At 45.1% G+C, this 17,248-nt stretch overlaps 1 protein-coding gene across 1 annotated transcript in view; it reads left to right on the forward strand.

The window, feature by feature from the left end:
• INTS6 (integrator complex subunit 6) overlaps nucleotides 1-17,248 on the forward strand; it is a 191,592-nt gene that overhangs the window by 85,501 nt on the left and 88,843 nt on the right. The window contains exons 6-7 of the mRNA XM_033947929.1: nucleotides 2,582-2,707; nucleotides 6,956-7,110. Of these exons, the coding sequence (XP_033803820.1) occupies nucleotides 2,582-2,707; nucleotides 6,956-7,110 (281 nt within the window). The remainder of the gene's footprint in view (nucleotides 1-2,581; nucleotides 2,708-6,955; nucleotides 7,111-17,248) is intronic.

Raw genomic sequence — 17,248 nt, forward strand, 5'->3', positions numbered from 1 at the left:
GGTTTCTCTACCGAACAGCTGTCCATGTGTTCTTGGACAATGCGACGGCTGTTGCCTATGTCAACCGTCAGGGAGGCACGGGGAGTTCCCTGCTGAGCCTGGAGGCTCAGATGCTGTTTGCCTGGGTGGGGAAGCATCTACTGGCCTTGTCTGTAGCTCATGTGGATGGAGTGAACTGTGTGCTGACAGACTTCGTCAGGCGTCAGATTCAGGACCCAGGAGAATGTTCCCTGTCCAGGCTAGCGTTCGATGCCATAGTTCACCGATGGGGTTGTCCCACCTTCGATCTGATGGCGTCCTCGAAGTACCGGAAGGTGGATAGATTCTTCAGCCACCAATGAGAGATCGTCAGCATAGGGCTCAATGCTCTGGTTCAATTGTGGCCCGAAAGGGAACTTCTGTATTTCTTTCCCCCCATGGCCTATGATAGGGGGCGTGTTCTACGCCGTGTGGCATCTTTCGCTGGTCCTATAATCCTAGTGGCCTTGACTGGCACAGACGTCCTTGGTACGTAGCCCTGGTGCGGTTGAGGTCAGAGAGGGGTCTGTCTCTTCCTTGCCATCGTAGATTGCTCGACGCAGGGCCCGATAGCCCTTCAAGATCCAGACCGCTTTGATCTTACGGCCTGGTGCTTGAACGTGCGGCCTTGTGGGCTAGGGGCTTCTCTTCTGTCGGTCAATGCCACGCTTCTTCAAAGCAAGAAGAAGTCGACAGTGTTGACTCTACGAAAGCCTGGAGGTGCTTTCAGGCTTGGTGTGCCAGGGTTCAAGTGGACTCTTTGGCCCCGTTGGTGACACATGTTCTGGCCTTCCTGCAGGCTGGCCTCAGGAAGGGTCTGGCAGTTTCTTTAATACGTGTCCAGATTGTAGGACTGCCGTGTTTGGGTCCTTCTTCTCTCAGGGGTTCTCTGGCATGTCCCACAGACGTACGCTTCTTACAGGGGGTGGGGGTGGGGAGGGGCAGGGAGGCTGCAGCCTCCTTGAGCCTGCCTTGTCCTGTGTGGATTCTGAATCTGGTTCTCCACTTGCTGGCTCGTCTTCCCTATGAACCTCTGGATGGGATTTCTCTGAAAGATCTAACCATCATTCCGTTTTTCTTGTGGCGGTCACATCGGCTTTGTTGTGTGGAGATCCTTTTCTCCGCATCGCGGAGTCTGCAATTATTTTGCGAACAGTGCCTTCTTTTCTTCCGAATGGAGGTTTCCGCTTTTCATGTCATCCGGGATGTTCGGCCACCCACCTTTGTTCAGTTGGGTTCCAAGTCTAAGAACTGTGTTTGTGGTCTTTGGATGTGCGGCGTTTCCTTTTGAGATACCTGGAGGCCACAAATGACTTTCCTCTTTCGGACCATTTGTTTTGGATGGCCCCGTGCATGGGGGTTGGCCTGCTTTTAAGTCTTCCATCTCTCGATGGATCTGTGCTGCCATTTCCGCTGCTTGTGTGTCAGCGGGGAAGAAGCCTTCCCTTGGGGTGAAGGCTCACTCTCCCAGAGAAATGGCTTCCTCATGGGCTGAATCCCATGCGGTCTCGCCTGATGAGATTTGTAGGATGGCCACTTGGGCCTCTCTTCATGCCTTTACCAGGTTTTCCCACCTTGATGTGGTGGCCAAGCAAGATGCCGATTTTGGGGCTTCAGTCCTGGCGATGGGTTTATCGGGCCCTGCCTGATGTGTTGGGAATGCTTTGATGCAGCCCTATCGTGAAGCTTCCAGAGGTTATTGTCCAAGAAATAAAGATTAGGTTACTCACCTTTGTTAATCTTTTTTCTTGTATATAGCCTATGGAAGCTTCACACCCGCCCATCTATTCTTTCCGATTCACAGGTCGCCTGCCAGTAACTGGTAAGCTGGATTTCTGTCTTTGACCAGCCTCTCTAAGAATCCCATGGGTGTTCTTTTATACCAGGTTAAGGGGTTAGAGGGGTCCCGGGGTGATGCCCCTTCTGCTCTTCAGGCTGTCTCTCGTTTAGTGCCACAGTTTTGCAGTTTAGGCATGTTTAAATTTCTTGTTAAGCTAAATTTGACCTTTTAGGGCATTTGTTAATTATGTGTTTGATTTTCATGAGCAGCATTAACTTGTAGCAGGGAGTCCCCACCCCCCCTCTCTTTGCTTGTGTTTCCTATTTCTCCTAGATCTTCCTGGCTTTGCTACCTACTGAGTTGGGAGGGGAGTGTCCTGGGAGATGACCTAGGAGAGGAGGATGGATTTATTTGTAAGTTATGCAGCCAAGGCTGGAATAGATGCAAGACCCTATTGTGAAGCTTCCAGAGGCTATTTACAAGTAAAAAGATTAACACAGGTGAGTAACCTAATCTTTTCTATATACAGCGCTGTGTATGTCTAGGAGCAGTATAGAAATAAGTGGTATAATAAGAACACAGAACTCTGGCTGAGTTACAGCAGCATTAGTAAGTACACTGAGGTTCATTGTGATGTCACTGAAAAAATGGATGTTGGGATACCTTCCTAGTGCTCACATAGACAAGGCATCAAAAAATCTACCTTATTTGTAACTTTTGCTGAGTTAAGAAGCACAATATAGAACTAAAACAAATCTGCAAATACTTGCTTTTCCATCATAGGTCGTTCATACTGTGTGTTCTCTCAGAGAATGCTCAACCAGTGTCTGGAATCACTTGTGCAAAAAGTACAAAGTGGAGTGGTCATACACTTTGAGAAATTTGGACCAGATCCTCCTCCTGTTGAAGGTAATAGAATTTTCTAGCACTGAATTTTCTGGCTATGGTCATTGGCAAAACAAATTACACTGTGCTAATACATGAAGGATGTTTTCTCATTATATATAATTGCACTTATTTTAAAGAACAAAGGAAAAGTTACTTCTTGTTCCAAAGTTATTAAAAAGTGCTGCCTTGCTGGAATTCAAATTGAGAAAAAATGCTTTTTTGTCCATCTACAACTTTAATTTTTTCCGATGTCTAAGGATTGATATTCTGCTAGTGATTTAATATTATTACATTATACAAAACACCATAACTTTACTAATACATCTAGTGCATGTCTTTGCAAGCAATCTGTAATTAAGCAAAAGATTCTATAGCTTGATCACTACAATTGCGGTGTATTTATTCCTAAGGATCCAATTAAATTTCACAATAATTTCAAATTGTCATTCTCTGTATTACTCAATTTAACCCTTTAATTGGCAGATGGTGTAACTTGATGTTGAATAGAGCAGTGGCTCCCAACTCTGTTCTGGAGGACCACCAGGCTAATCGTGTTTTCAGGATAGCCCTAATAAATATTCATGAGAGAGATTTGCATATAATAGAAGTGACAGGCATGCAAACCTGCTTCATGCATATTCATTAGGGCTATCCTGAAAACCCGATTGGCCTGATGGTCCTCCAGGACAAGGTTGAGAACCACTGGAATAAAGAATGGCATGGGGACTGTTTCCTGTGGCTATTGGCTAACCTGCAGGGACAGGAGAAAAAATTGACCGTTAGCCAAGGGTTTGGGGACTAGGCTTTTCACTGCCCCGTGGAGTGGTGAATGGCCTTGTCCCTGCAATAAAGGATCTGCTGCGAGTTGCCTCCCTTCCCACCCCTCCTGGCCAGCAGCCCCCTCGTGATTATGGGTCCAGCAGCCTCTCCTCTTCTAAAAATTGGTCAGAATGATGATGTCCTTATATCAAACTTTGACTAGCCTTCTTTACCTCTTTGCTGCCAGTCCCAACAGAGGCGTATTCTTATCCTTACAAAAGGTTTCTACTGTTTTTGAGTATTCAGGCCGTTGTGCCCACAGGCAGTAAGGATTCTCAAGTTATCCTTCAGTCCTGTAAAACTCCATCAAAGGAAATTATTTCATTGCCAGTAAATCAGATATTACAAGAACTACAACTGGCAAAAACCCCTATCAGTCTCCAAAGCTTCTAAAAGACTTGAATTAAAATACAAGGTGAAAGGGGCACCTGGCCATGACCTGCTTCAACTCCCTCACTATTCCATGGTCTCGGAGTCAGCTATTAAAAAATCAAAAACATCAAAATTTCCTGCTATTGCTCACCCTGGGAAAGATTGTCATTTGCTGGATTCCGCTGGCCATAAAGTATATCAGGGCCAAAGGAGATCCATGAATGCATTGGACTCAGGCTCTCTGATAGACCCAAGTCTCAGCTCCAGTCACCAAACAATGAAAAAAAATTAACTTGGTCTCCATGGAGCATCTCCAAGTTTTCCTGGCAGCACTGGAGCCTCGTGACCTGACATGGCATCAGTATTCTTGGAACCCATCTTGCACTAACCTTGGACATGCCCAACTTTTCATGAATTATTTCCCAAACTGTATCTTCCAAAATGCCCATTTCTTCAGCTATTTGGGAAACCTCAGCTATTTGGGAAACCTTAATTCTTCTTTCTGACAAAATTAAATCCTCAACTTTCTTGCACATTTCTCTGAAAGTTGCTTCCACAGGGTGTCCAGTATGAGGATCATTTTCAATGGACTGTCTACCCTGCTTACCCCAAAATTTTACTTGTAGGATAATGGAGCAGACTCGTCATAAACTCCAGTCATGTGTTCATGGGTCTCTTCTTACGCGCTGCTGAGTTCTTCTCACTTCGCACCCCTAGGGCTGGTTTATGCATATTTGGACTTGTTCATAATCCACGTGTTCTTTCACAGAACCCATTGGGACTTCTGAAGAAGACATTGTCAAAACACAGATCGTGTTGGGTCCATATCTCTCAGAGGATTTGGGTCCTTGTTTTTATGTGGATTATGAAATTGAACTTTTAATATTAAAAGTCCTCATCTTGAATATCGGCTTTTCACAGAGTCTTTTGTTTTTCTTGGATTCTTCTTTCTGTGGAATCTTCTGGGTCAACTTGTTTGCTTCGCTGCCACAAATTCACTAACTTTTTTATGAAGAAGTATTTCTTCAGGTTCTATGTCTGTCTTCGTTCATCTTCATCATATGCCCCCTCATTCCAGAGCTTCCTTTCAAGTAAGAGACTTGCTTCCTGTGCATTTATTCCATGTAGGTATATTTAAGCATCTCTATCATATCCCCCCTCTTGTGCCTTTTCTCCCAAAGTATACATATTGAGATCTTTAAGTCTGTAACTGTACACTTTATGATGAAGATGGTTAACCATTTTAGTAGCCACTGTGTGGATCCACTCCATCTTGTTTGTATTTTTGAAGGTGTGGTCTCCAGTATTGTATATAGTATTCTAAATGAGGTCTTGCCAGAGTCTTATTACAGGGGCATCATCGCCTCCTTTTTTTCTACTGGCCATTCCTCTCCCTGTGCACCCAAGTATCCTTCTAGCTTTTGTCATCATCTCTTTTGCCTGTTGAACCACCTTAAGATCATCACATAGAATCACACCCAAGTTCCATTCCTCTTTCTGGCACAAAAGTTCTTCACCCCCTAAACTGTACTGTTCCCTTGGTATTTTTGCAACCCAAATGCAAGACTTTGCATTTTTTTTTTTTTTTTAGCATGAAATCTTAGCTGCAAAATTCTGAACCATTCTTCAGTCTTCACTAGGTCTTTCCTTTTGTTAACCACACCATCAAGGGTATCATCTGCAAAGAGGCAAATCTTCCCAAACAGCCCTTCAGCATTATCACTTAGAAAAGTTTTTAAAAGAACTGGCTCAAGAACTAAACCTTATGGCAAGGCACACCACTGATAACATCCTTTTCCTCAGAGTGAGCTCTTTTTGTACTACCCTCTGTCGACTTCCACTCAACCAGTTCCTAACCCAGCCAGTCACTTAAGGAACCATATTGAGGGCACTCAGTTTATTTATTAGTCTATTTGGAACCATGTCAAAGACTTTGTTTAAATCTAAATACTCCACATCTAACATCCTCCCTTGATCAACTCTGATTATCTAGTCAAAGAAATTAATCAGGTTTGTATGACAAGACTTCCCTCTAGTGAAACCGTGTTGCATTGAGTACTGTAATCCTTTGGATTCCAAAAACCTTACTATTCTCTGTTTTAAAAGCATTTCCATTAATATGCTTACCAGCCTGTAGTTCCAAGTCTCATCTGGTTTTTGTTTTTTCTTTGGAGATGATCACATCTGCCCTTCTCCAATCTTCCAGGACTGCTCCTGACTCTAGAGAATTTCCATAAGCTCCTTCAGTACCCGGAATTTCCATAAGCTCCTTCAGTACCCTCAGATATGTGCATCTTACCCTATTGCTTTGTCCACCTTTTAGTTTAGCTAGCTTCTTATGAACACAGTCCTCTGAAAATCATTCAGGAAATACCAGATTATCATTCCTATTTGTGTTTGTCTTCTGCAGTTCTGCTCCTGGCCCTTTAACTTCTACATATTCCTTTCCTTCACCTTTGAATCTCACAATGCCACTTGTGCACTTTCTTTTATCACTATCACATCTAAAAAAAAAATTATCCCCCATTTTAAGGTATTTACATCTCTGCTTTCCTAACTTCTCTACCAGCTACTCTTAGCTTTTCCAGATATTGTAGACTGTTTTCCTCTTTTTTCAGTCTCTGAGGCATTCTGTGGTAACTTCCTAATTAGTGCACTAATCTAGGTGCTAATAATATTTTTGTTGTAAAGTGCATTTTGGGGTGGAGGGTGGGTGTCCTGCACTAATCAGCGCAACTCCATTACTGCTTGCTTACTGGTTAGAGCAGGATTAGTTTGTGAGCCCTTATGATCCTTAAAAATATTTTAATGGCAGCATGCTAATTGCAGTATTAGCGTATGACCATTAATAGAAAAAATAGAAAATTGACCATTTCCCAGAGTGATAAAAATGGTTTTAGCATGCAGGAGAAACCCCACATAAGGGTGCACTAAGGCCACTTTATACTGCAGCTTAGTGAAATAACCCTAAAATAAGTACCAACTGTTGCTATTAAAACAAATGACCACAGTCTCCTGGATGATGGTTTCCAGGTGAAGAATTCTGTTGGATTTATTTATTTATCTGCCTGCCTTTAGATGCACAGATGGATTTACCAAGACTCTTTGGAGCCCAACCTTGGCACAGCTGTCATAAACTCATCTATGTGAGACCAAACCCAAAAACAGGGGTTCCCATAGGTCACTGGCCTATTCCTGAGTCCTTTTGGCCAGATCAGAATTCTCCAACACTTGTAAGTACTTAGTTAATTTTTTTTTATTAATGGAAAATCAATGTCTTACAAAAATTATATAGCATACAACTATAACCAGGTCCAGTACACTTGAACATGCCAAAACATGCAACATAAGAACATAAGCATAGTGGGACAAATTGAGGGTCCATCAAGCCCAGTATCCTGTTTGCCACAGTGGCTTATCTAGGTCACAAGTATCTGGCAAAATAAGAGTGAAACAGATTTTATGCTGCTTATCCAAGGAATAAACAGTGGATTTTCCCAAGTCCATCTTAATCATGACTTATAGACTTTCACAAAATTATCCAGACCATTTTTTAAACACTGTTAAGCTAACTGCTTTTTTCACATTCTTTGACAGAAAATTCCAGTTTAATTACATGCTGAATAATGAAAAACGTTCGATGATTTTTTCTAAAATTATTACTTAGTAGCTTAATTGCATGCCTCCTTGAATCGCCTGTTTACTCTTTCCAAAAATGCAAGCCTACCATTTCTGCTCCACAAGGTATAAAAGCAGTGAATTTTCAAACATACCCCAACCCGCTATCCCCCTTGACTACATTTAACACTAAGGTTACAAATACATAACGGTCCAGCATAGGTCCATTGGATACTACCTCCCAAAATAGCAACCCTAAGCATAATTTTCAGCCTTTTCAACTACACCCCCCACCCCCACAGAACACCTAAGCCCTCTATGCAAGCCAACCCTCCTCTATTTTAAAATCAAACCCATGAAATATATTTTACACCTTCCAGTTGTAAGTACTTTAAAACAGAATCTGTTCTGCAATCAATTTGATCTTTATTAAAACTACTGCTCAAGTTTTCATGTTGCTAATGTCCCTATTAGAAATTAGTCGGTTAATATAGAAGTTTTACACTACAAAAGACCAGATGTACTGGACAAAAGGTGAGGAACCTTTAGTTGATTTGGTTCCTAATTTACATGATGCAGAATGCTGAGGTGGTAGTTGCTTGATTGTATATAATTTGTAGATAGTTTCGAACTTTTATGGATTAGATTAGGTCTGCACATTTAAGACATTTTTAATGTAATTAACACATTAAAATTTTAACATGTTAATAGCATTAAGATGTTCCTTGCCCTGCTACCTGCATCTCTCTTTATCTTTCACCTTTGTCCTCTTCTTTCAGCTTTCTCCTTCCAGTATATATCTCTTTCTTGTTGCTGCCCACCCCCCCACACACACGCTCCTCCCTTCCCCCCTCACCCCCCATCCGGTGACCCTCCAAACTTGCTTGTACAGACTACAGCACTAGACACACACTGCTTTTTCTAACCAGGAGCCCTCTCTGTAGCTCCCACCTCCTCTGATGAAACTTCACTTTTTTTGAAGTAGGGTTCCTGGCTCGAGAGAAGCAGTCTATGCCTAGCGCTACCGTGTTTCCCCAAAAGTAAGACCTACTCTGAAAATAAGCCCTAGCATGATTTTCGGGGTAGGTCTTAATATAAGCCCTACCCCCAAAATAAGCCCTAGTCCCTGGATTTGCTGACAGCAGTGCTTCCCCCGCTTCCTCCCCCTTCCTCCACCCTCCCCCGCCGTGCAGCTGAACTCCCGCTGACCCTCCCATCTGAACCCCGCTGAGCCTTCGACCGCGAGACCTACATACCTCCCTCCAAAGAGCAGCACTCTAAACAGGTTGCTTTGTGGCCTTCTCCCGCCAGGGCATTCCTTCTGCCGCATCACTGATGATGTCATCAGCAATGTGGCAGATGGAAAGCCCCGGTGAGAGAAGGCCACGAATCAGCCTGCTCTTTGGAGGGAGGTATGTAGGTCTCGCGGTCGGCGGGGTTCAGATGGGAGGATCAGCTTAGGTTCGGCTAAGTAGCGGTGTGGGGGGGGGTCTGCTCAAGGGTTCTGCTCCACGAAGGATGGGAGGGAGGATTAGAAAGATGCAGAGGGATGGCACAAGGGGATGGGTGAGAAGGAAGGACAGCTGCACATGTGGAGGAAAAAAAGGAAAGAGGTGCAGGAGAGAAAGGGAGAGATGATCATTGTACATGAAAAAATAAGACCCAGTGCGTTTTTTGGGCCCAAAATTAATATAAGACATTGTCTTACTTTCGGGGAAACACGGTTCAAACTGTAAAAATAAGCTTGGAGTGCAGGAGGAGGGGAAGGAAGAGGCAGGCAGTAGTACCAGGCCTTGCAGGAGAAAGTCCAGACTTGGGAAAGGGGACGAAGGGATGTGAGAGATTCTGGAGTGCAGGTGAAGAGGAGGGGAGAAGCAATCAGGCAGAGATGCCAAGACTCGAAATAGGGGATGGATGGAACAAGCAAAAAAAGGGAGATAAGCCCCATGGAGAAGAGGGGAGGGGAAGAGAGAAGAGACAAGCTGAAGGGAAGGGAGATTTATGTATAAACTGCCCTTTTCCAGGATAGAGAACAATAATACAATCAAACCTCGGTTTGCGAGTAACGCGGTTTGTGAAACGAGCAAAACACTCAAGCAAATCGTATGTCACAAATCGAGCATTGACTCGATTTGTGAGTCCCCCCGAGAACCGACATCACCCATGAGCCCCCAGCCCGCGAATATCCCCCACCCCAAGAACCGGCATCATCCGCCCAAACCCTTACCCCGATCTGGCAACTCAGTATTTTAAGGTATTCTCAGGAAGAGCGGGAGCCAGAAGGCCCTGAGCATGCGCAGATGCTCAAGGCCTAGCCCAGCGGCAAGAGGCAGGATCTTCAGGCACTGGCATGTCCTGTGGATTGATGCTGTGTGCTGGTGCCAGATTGGGGTAAGGGTTTGGGTTTGGGCGGGCAATGCCGGTTCTTGGAGGGGGGGGGGCTCGATGCTAGTTCGCGGGGGATGGTGGAAGCGCACCAGTGGTCTCGGTGGTGGTGGGGGGTCTTTTTGGGATGTGGTAGGGGTGGTGCAGAAGCGAGAAGCGCCGGTGGCCTCGGGAGGGGGTGGGGGGGAAAAACAATCAAGTGAGTTTCCCTTACTTCCTATGGGGAAACTCGCTTTGATATGCGAGCACTTTGGTTTATGAGCATTCTGGAACGAATTATGCTTGCAAACCAAGGTACATAGATAATAAAACAAGGAAAAATAAACAACTATAAAACAAGTCAAAGTCCCTTAGAGGAGGGAGACGGGTAAAGGGGAGATAGATTTTAGGAGGAAGAAAAATGGAATAAAGTTGAATGTGAAAGATGGATTTATAGGGCAGGAAGTGAAGGAGAAAGAAGAAAATAAATAATGGACAGAATGTCCTGAAAAAGGCACAGATAGGGAAACAGATTCAGAGGCAGGGGACAAGATGATTTAAAAAAATATCACCATACAAAAAAAGTAAGAAAAATAATTTTATTTTCAATTTAGTGACCGAAATGTTAGTTTTGAGAATTTACGTCTGCTGTCTATATTTTCACTGTACAGAAGGAAATGTGAGGGGGATGCTTTATGTGATCGTGTAATTAAAATTTTAATTATGGTTAATCATGGGATTAAAATTTTTAATCAATGTGCAGCCTTAATTTAATATAAAATTTATATTCTGTCAATTAATACTCGAGGAATTTCTGCACAGAAGTTTCAAAAGAATCAACATCTGGTTCTTTAAAATTCTGCATACATTACTTGTCATAATAATACAGTATAATTATTGTCTGAGTAATATTTTAAATGTAATGGAGAAGAGCATGGTAACAGAATTTTATGAAGAATTCTCCCAAGAGTGCTGTTAAAATTTATTGTAAGGCCCAGCAACCCTACTTTTCTCTTCTCCAGCTCTTTCTCTCTGACCCAGGCCTGTGTGCCCTTCTTCCTTCTGGGTCAACCCCCAGCTCCTCCTTGTTTTCACCTCTCTCCCCACAGCCAGCTTTCCCTGTGTCCCTCCTCTTCCAAACCAGGTTGAAAACCATCTTAGCAATGTTTGGTTCCTTTCCTCTCCTCCCAGCTCAGTATTTTAAGGCAGGCAGAATAAATTTTTAAGAAGCAGGTAGAATACTGTGCAGTTATCTTGCTACAGATTAATGTGCAGAATTTGAATTTTTCTGATGTCTGTGCCTCAATTAGGATTTATTATAAAAGCAACAGTATATGAAGAATTTTAAACAGATGCTTTAGTAACCCCAAGCCAGCTGTGTACTGCAAAAGCCATTTTCTCTTAAAGGATTTTTAAGCACTGAAAAAATGTAGCAACCTTAGACACAATGTAAGAGGGAAGAATGGAGACAATAAATTTTCATAAAAGCAATTACACAGCTTGAGCTAATAATAGGGGTACTCCCAGGGTACTTTGCAGAGCACTTGGTCTCATTTCCTGCATCATATAAACAACTTAACCTGAAGCTTTGGTGTATATTACAATGATAGGAGAAATGTTATGTTTTTTATTGCACATATCTTGAATATTGTACAAATGAATATTACTGTTTGAAATTCACTGACTGAATAATATCTGATTTCAGAACCTTTTAATACTAAATAGTTAGAATAGAATTTGATTTGATTCCCCTCTTTTACTAAGGCGCGCTAGCCGATTTAGCGTGCGCTAAATCAGCTAGCGCATTATCCCAGGACAAGCAGGCAGCATATTCTTGACTGATGGGTGACGGCACCGACGGAGCCCCGGTACGGACAATTTTAGAGTGATTGCACTCTAAGAACTTTTAGAAAGTTCTAGCTCGGCCGCACCGCGCACGCGCGAGTGCCTTCCCGCCCGACAGAGGCGCGCGGTCCCTCAGTTTCTTAGTTTCCGCGGAGCTAAGAAGACGCGTTTTCAACGGCTGTTGAAACTTTTTTCTCTTTGCCTTCCCGCTCGCGTAAACTTTTGATTATTATTCATCTTATTTCTTTTCTGTTTCTATTTGTAAAAAAAAAAAAAAACAACTTCATTTTTTCTTTATTTTAATCTTTCCCCGGCGGGGCCTTCTGCCACCATCGAAGCCTCGGCCTTCGATTTGGCTGAAGCCGTTTTTCCTTTCATGCCCCCTCAACCGGGTTTTAAAAAGTGCCAGCGGTGTGCTCGGCCTATATCTCTCACGGACCCACACAACTGGTGTTTACAGTGTTTGGGTCCTGAGCATCAGGCCTCCACTTGCACCCGCTGTGCCACTCTAAAAAAACGGACATTAAAAAATCGCCAAATCCAGCAGCGATTGTTGTTCGGTGCCGAGATGTCCGACCCCGTTCCATCGACTCCAGCTTCGGCACCGATTCAGTCGGCACCCTCTTCTTCGACGCCGCGTGATTCCGCACCGGCGTCTCACCAGTCAGGTAAGCCGGCTAAGAAGCCTTCCCCGCTGGAGCGTCCCCCGGTCTCGAGTGCAGTGAGCCCAATCCTGCCGACTGGGAGACGCCAGCGGAAGCGTTCCGCCCCTATAGAGGTGAGTCCCTCGACATCGGGCTCCTCATCTCCGGGGCGTCGAACGGCACCGCAGGTACCGCAGAAGAAAAAGGCGGTACCGGTGCCATCCCTCGATGACCGCATCACGGCCATCCTTCAGGTGCAGCTTAAGGACCAATTGAAACAGCTCCTTCCTGCTATCCTGGCTCCGAACCTTCCGGTGCCGGTCCGCACCGAGCTACCGGTACCGATTGTGGAACAGCCTGTGTTACCTGCTTCCACGACTTCGGTACCGCTTCAACTAACTTCATCGGTATCGATGCCAGTTCTTGCACCGGAGCCGAGAGCTCACCATCAATCGGTGCAGACTTCGGCACCGGTGCGACCGATAACGTCTCCTGACTCGATATCGATGAGGTCGGGTAAGTCGTTACACAAAACCCGACACTTACAATCATCGACACCTGAGTCTCAGGACCATACTTCCCATGTCAGGGATCCTGATCTGTGGGGAGACTCAGAGGAACCCTTTCTTTCTGAAGGCGAATGTTCCTCAGAGGAGGAGGATTCAACTGTCCCTGCCCCATCCTCCAAACAAGTCACTTCCTCTTTCTCCTGCTTTTTAAAAGAGATGTGTGACTCCTTATCCATTCCTTTGGAAGCTGAATCCAAAAGTCCAAAGCTTTTTTGGATGCCCTTGATTTTGACCAGCCTCCAAAGGAATTTTTGAAACTCCCTCTTCATGACATCTTGAGGGAGACTTTCTATAAGAATTTAGAGACTCCTTTAACTGTCCCAGGGGCCCCACGTAAACTGGATTCTCTATATAAGGTAATTCCCATTCCTGGGTTCGACAAACCTCAACTTCCACACGAATCCTTGACTGTCGAATCCACCCTTAAAAAATCTTCAGGAGCCAGTGTATATGCATCGGTACCTCCTGGCAGAGAAGGCAGAGCCATGGATAAATTTGGTAAGAGGCTCTACCAAAATGCTATGTTAGCAAATAGAGCTAGCAATTATGCTTTTCATTTTTCTTTTTATTTGAAGCATCTCCTTACCACCATGGCTTCATTCGAAAAGTACCTTCCTTCACGAAAACATCACTCCTTCCATACCTGCTTGTCGTCTCTTTTTCAATTACGTAAGTTCATGGTTAGATCCATATATGACACCTTTGAACTTACATCCAGAGCGACAGCAATGTCGGTAACTATGCGTCGCCTGGCCTGGCTTCGGGTATCCGACCTTGATGTTAATCATCAGGATCGGTTAGCCAACGCCCCTTGCCTAGGGGATGAGCTCTTTGGGGAATCCATGGACTCAACCACACAAAAGCTCTCTGCTCATGAGACACGCTGGGATACCCTGCTTAAAAATAAAAAGAAGCCTCCTCCGCCTAAACCATATAGGCAGCAGTCGGCCTATCAACGCCGCTTCACAGCTCGGCCATTACCTACCACTGCTCAGCAACCCAGGCGTCAAAGGCAGCAACAACGTCAGCTTCCCAGACAGCAGCCTCAGCAGCAACCTGTGAAACCACCTCCTCAGCAGAAGTCACAGCCCTTTTGACTTCATTCTCCACAGTATAGCCAGTATTCCTATTCCTGCTCTCCTGCCTCAACCTATAGGAGGTCGACTTTCTCTGTTCCTCAGCCGATGGGAAGTTATTACTTCGGACCAATGGGTCCTCAACATCATCCAACACGGCTACTCTCTCAACTTTCAGACCCTTCCATCTCAAAACCTGCCAAAAGAGTCTGCTTTGAACAGTCCTCAATCTGCCCTCCTCATTCAGGAGGTTCAATCCCTCCTTCTTCTAAACGCTATAGAAGAAGTTCCTCAAGATCAAAAAGGGCAGGGATTCTACTCCCGTTATTTTCTAGTCCCCAAAAAAAACAGGAGATCTCAGACCGATTTTAGATCTCCGCGATCTCAACAAACACCTGGTAAAAGAAAAATTCAAGATGCTTTCTTTAGCCATCCTTTATCCTCTTCTCAATCAAAACGACTGGCTATGCTCCCTCGATCTCAAAGAGGCATACACTCACATACCGATCCATGTAACCTCAAGACAGTATCTCCGCTTCATGATCAATCATTGTCATTATCAATACAAGGTGCTGCCCTTCGGCCTTGCCTCCTCTCCAAGGGTCTTCACCAAGTGTCTCATTGTGGTAGCGGCATTTCTACGCTCTCACCACCTTCAGGTCTTCCCTTACCTGGACGACTGGTTAATCAAGGCCACATCAGCTCAAGCAGTTCTACTGGCCACCAACCAAACCATCTTGTTTCTACGAATTCTGGGATTCGAGATCAATCTACCCAAATCTCATCTCATCCCCACTCAGAGACTTCAATTCATTGGAGCGATCCTGGACACACTCCTCATGAGAGCTTTCCTACCATCCAATCGTCTTCAGACCCTTCAGTCTCTTTGTCAGCAGGTGCTTTCACTGCCTTCCATCTCAGCCAGGCAAATGATGGTACTCTTGGGGCACATGGCATCTACAGTTCATGTCACGCCCCTCGCACGTCTTCACCTGCGCACTCCTCAATGGACCCTTGCTACTCAGTGGTCCCAAGCGACGGATCCTTGCTCACGACACATATCTGTGACATCATCTCTTCGTCAGTCTCTTCAATGGTGGTTGGTATCCTCAAATCTATCCAGAGGTCTTCTGTTCCATCAGCCTCCTCATCAACTAGTCATCACCACCGACGCCTCTCTTTATGCATGGGAGCTCACTTGAACGAGTTCCAGACTCAAGGTCTTTGGACAGCCCAGGAAAAGAAGCATCAAATCAATTTCCTGGAACTCAGAGCGATGTTTTATGCCCTCAAGGCCTTCCAACATCTTCTCTTTCCTCAGGTCCTTCTGTTGTGCACAGACAATCAGGTTGCGATGTACTACATCAACAAGCAGGGTGGGACAGGCTCTCGCCTTTTATGCCAAGAAGCCCAAAAGATCTGGAATTGGGCCATAGATCACCATCTCTTCCTGAAAGCTATCTACATTCAAGGAGCACAGAATTCTTTAGCGGACAAACTCAGCAGAATTCTCCAGCCTCACGAGTGGACACTCGATCCTGTAACTCTGCAGTCTATCTTCACTCAATGGGGCACTCCTCAGATAGACCTCTTTGCAGCTCCTCACAATCACCAGCTGCCCCTCTTCTGCTCCAGACTTTACTCTCCTCACCGTCTGGCAGCGGATGCTTTTCTCCTAGACTGGTCGAATCTGTTCCTGTACGCCTTCCCTCCGCTGCCTCTCATGTTGAGAACCTTATTCAAGCTCAAGAGGGAACGAGCCACAATGATTCTGATTGCTCCGAGGTGGCCCAGGCAACATTGGTTCTCCCTTCTACTTCAACTCAGTTCCAGGGAACCTTTTCTTCTTCCTCTGTTTCCTTCTCTGCTTACGCAACAACAGGAAACCCTTCTACATCCCAACCTCCAGTCTCTGCACCTGACAGCTTGGTATCTCTCGGGCTGACATCTCATGATACTCTTTTATCTCAGCCTGTTCGTTCCATTCTGAATGCCTCCAGGAAACCAACCACTCTGCAATGTTACCATCAGAAGTGGACGAGATTTTCCTCCTGGTGTCTTCTTCATCATCTTGATCCAACTTCTCTGGCAGTGGAGACATTGTTGGATTATTTGCTTTCTTTGTCTGACTCTGGCCTTAAGTCCTCTTCCATCAGAGTCCACCTCAGTGCCATTGCAGCTTTTCATGAGCCAGTCCATGGAAAACTTCTCTCAGCTCATCCCCTGGTGTCCAGGTTCATGCGAGGACTTTTCAATGTGAAACCACCTCTTAAAGCCCCTCCTGTTATCTGGGATCTCAATGTGGTTCTTTCCGCCTTAATGAAGCCTCCATTTGAACCTTTGGCTACCTCTCCTTTCAAGTTTCTCACTTGGAAAGTGCTTTTCCTTATTGCTCTTACCTCGGCCAGGAGGGTCAGTGAGCTTCATGCACTGGTCGCAGATCCACCTTTTACGGTTTTTCACCATGACAAGGTGGTTTTGCGTACACATCCAAAGTTTCTCCCTAAGGTTGTCTCTGAATTCCATCTCAACCAATCCATTGTTCTACCTGTTTTCTTTCCAAAACCTCATTCTCATTCTGGAGAACAAGCTTTACATACTTTGGATTGTAAAAGGGCTCTGGCTTACTATCTAGAGCGTACGAAACCCCACAGATCAGTTCCTCAACTTTTTCTGTCCTTTGATCCAAATAAATTGGGACATCCCGTTTCTAAACGTACGTTGTCTAATTGGCTGGCAGCGTGCATTTCATTCTGTTATGCTCAGACCGGACTGACACTGGAAGGTTCTGTCACGGCCCATAGAGTCAGAGCAATGGCAGCTTCTGTAGCTTTCCTCCGTTCCACTCCTATTGAGGAAATCTGCAAGGCTGCTACTTGGTCCTCAGTTCACACTTTTACATCTCACTATTGTCTGGATGCATTCTCCAGACGGGATGGACACTTCGGCCAATCTGTTTTGCAAAATTTGTTTTCCTAATGGCCAACCTTCCCTCCATCCCTCTTTTTGTTAGCTTGGAGGTCACCCATCAGTCAAGAATATGCTGCCTGCTTGTCCTGGGATAAAGCACAGTTACTTACCGTAACAGGTGTTATCCAGGGACAGCAGGCAGATATTCTTGCGTCCCACCCACCTCCCCGGGTTGGCTTCTTAGCTGGCTTATACTAACTGAGGGACCGCGCGCCTCTGTCGGGCGGGAAGGCACTCGCGCGTGCGCGGTGCGGCCGAGCTAGAACTTTCTAAAAGTTCTTAGAG

This window comes from Geotrypetes seraphini, chromosome 6 (assembly GCF_902459505.1).
Source record: "Geotrypetes seraphini chromosome 6, aGeoSer1.1, whole genome shotgun sequence".
Lineage (NCBI taxonomy): Eukaryota > Metazoa > Chordata > Amphibia > Gymnophiona > Dermophiidae > Geotrypetes > Geotrypetes seraphini.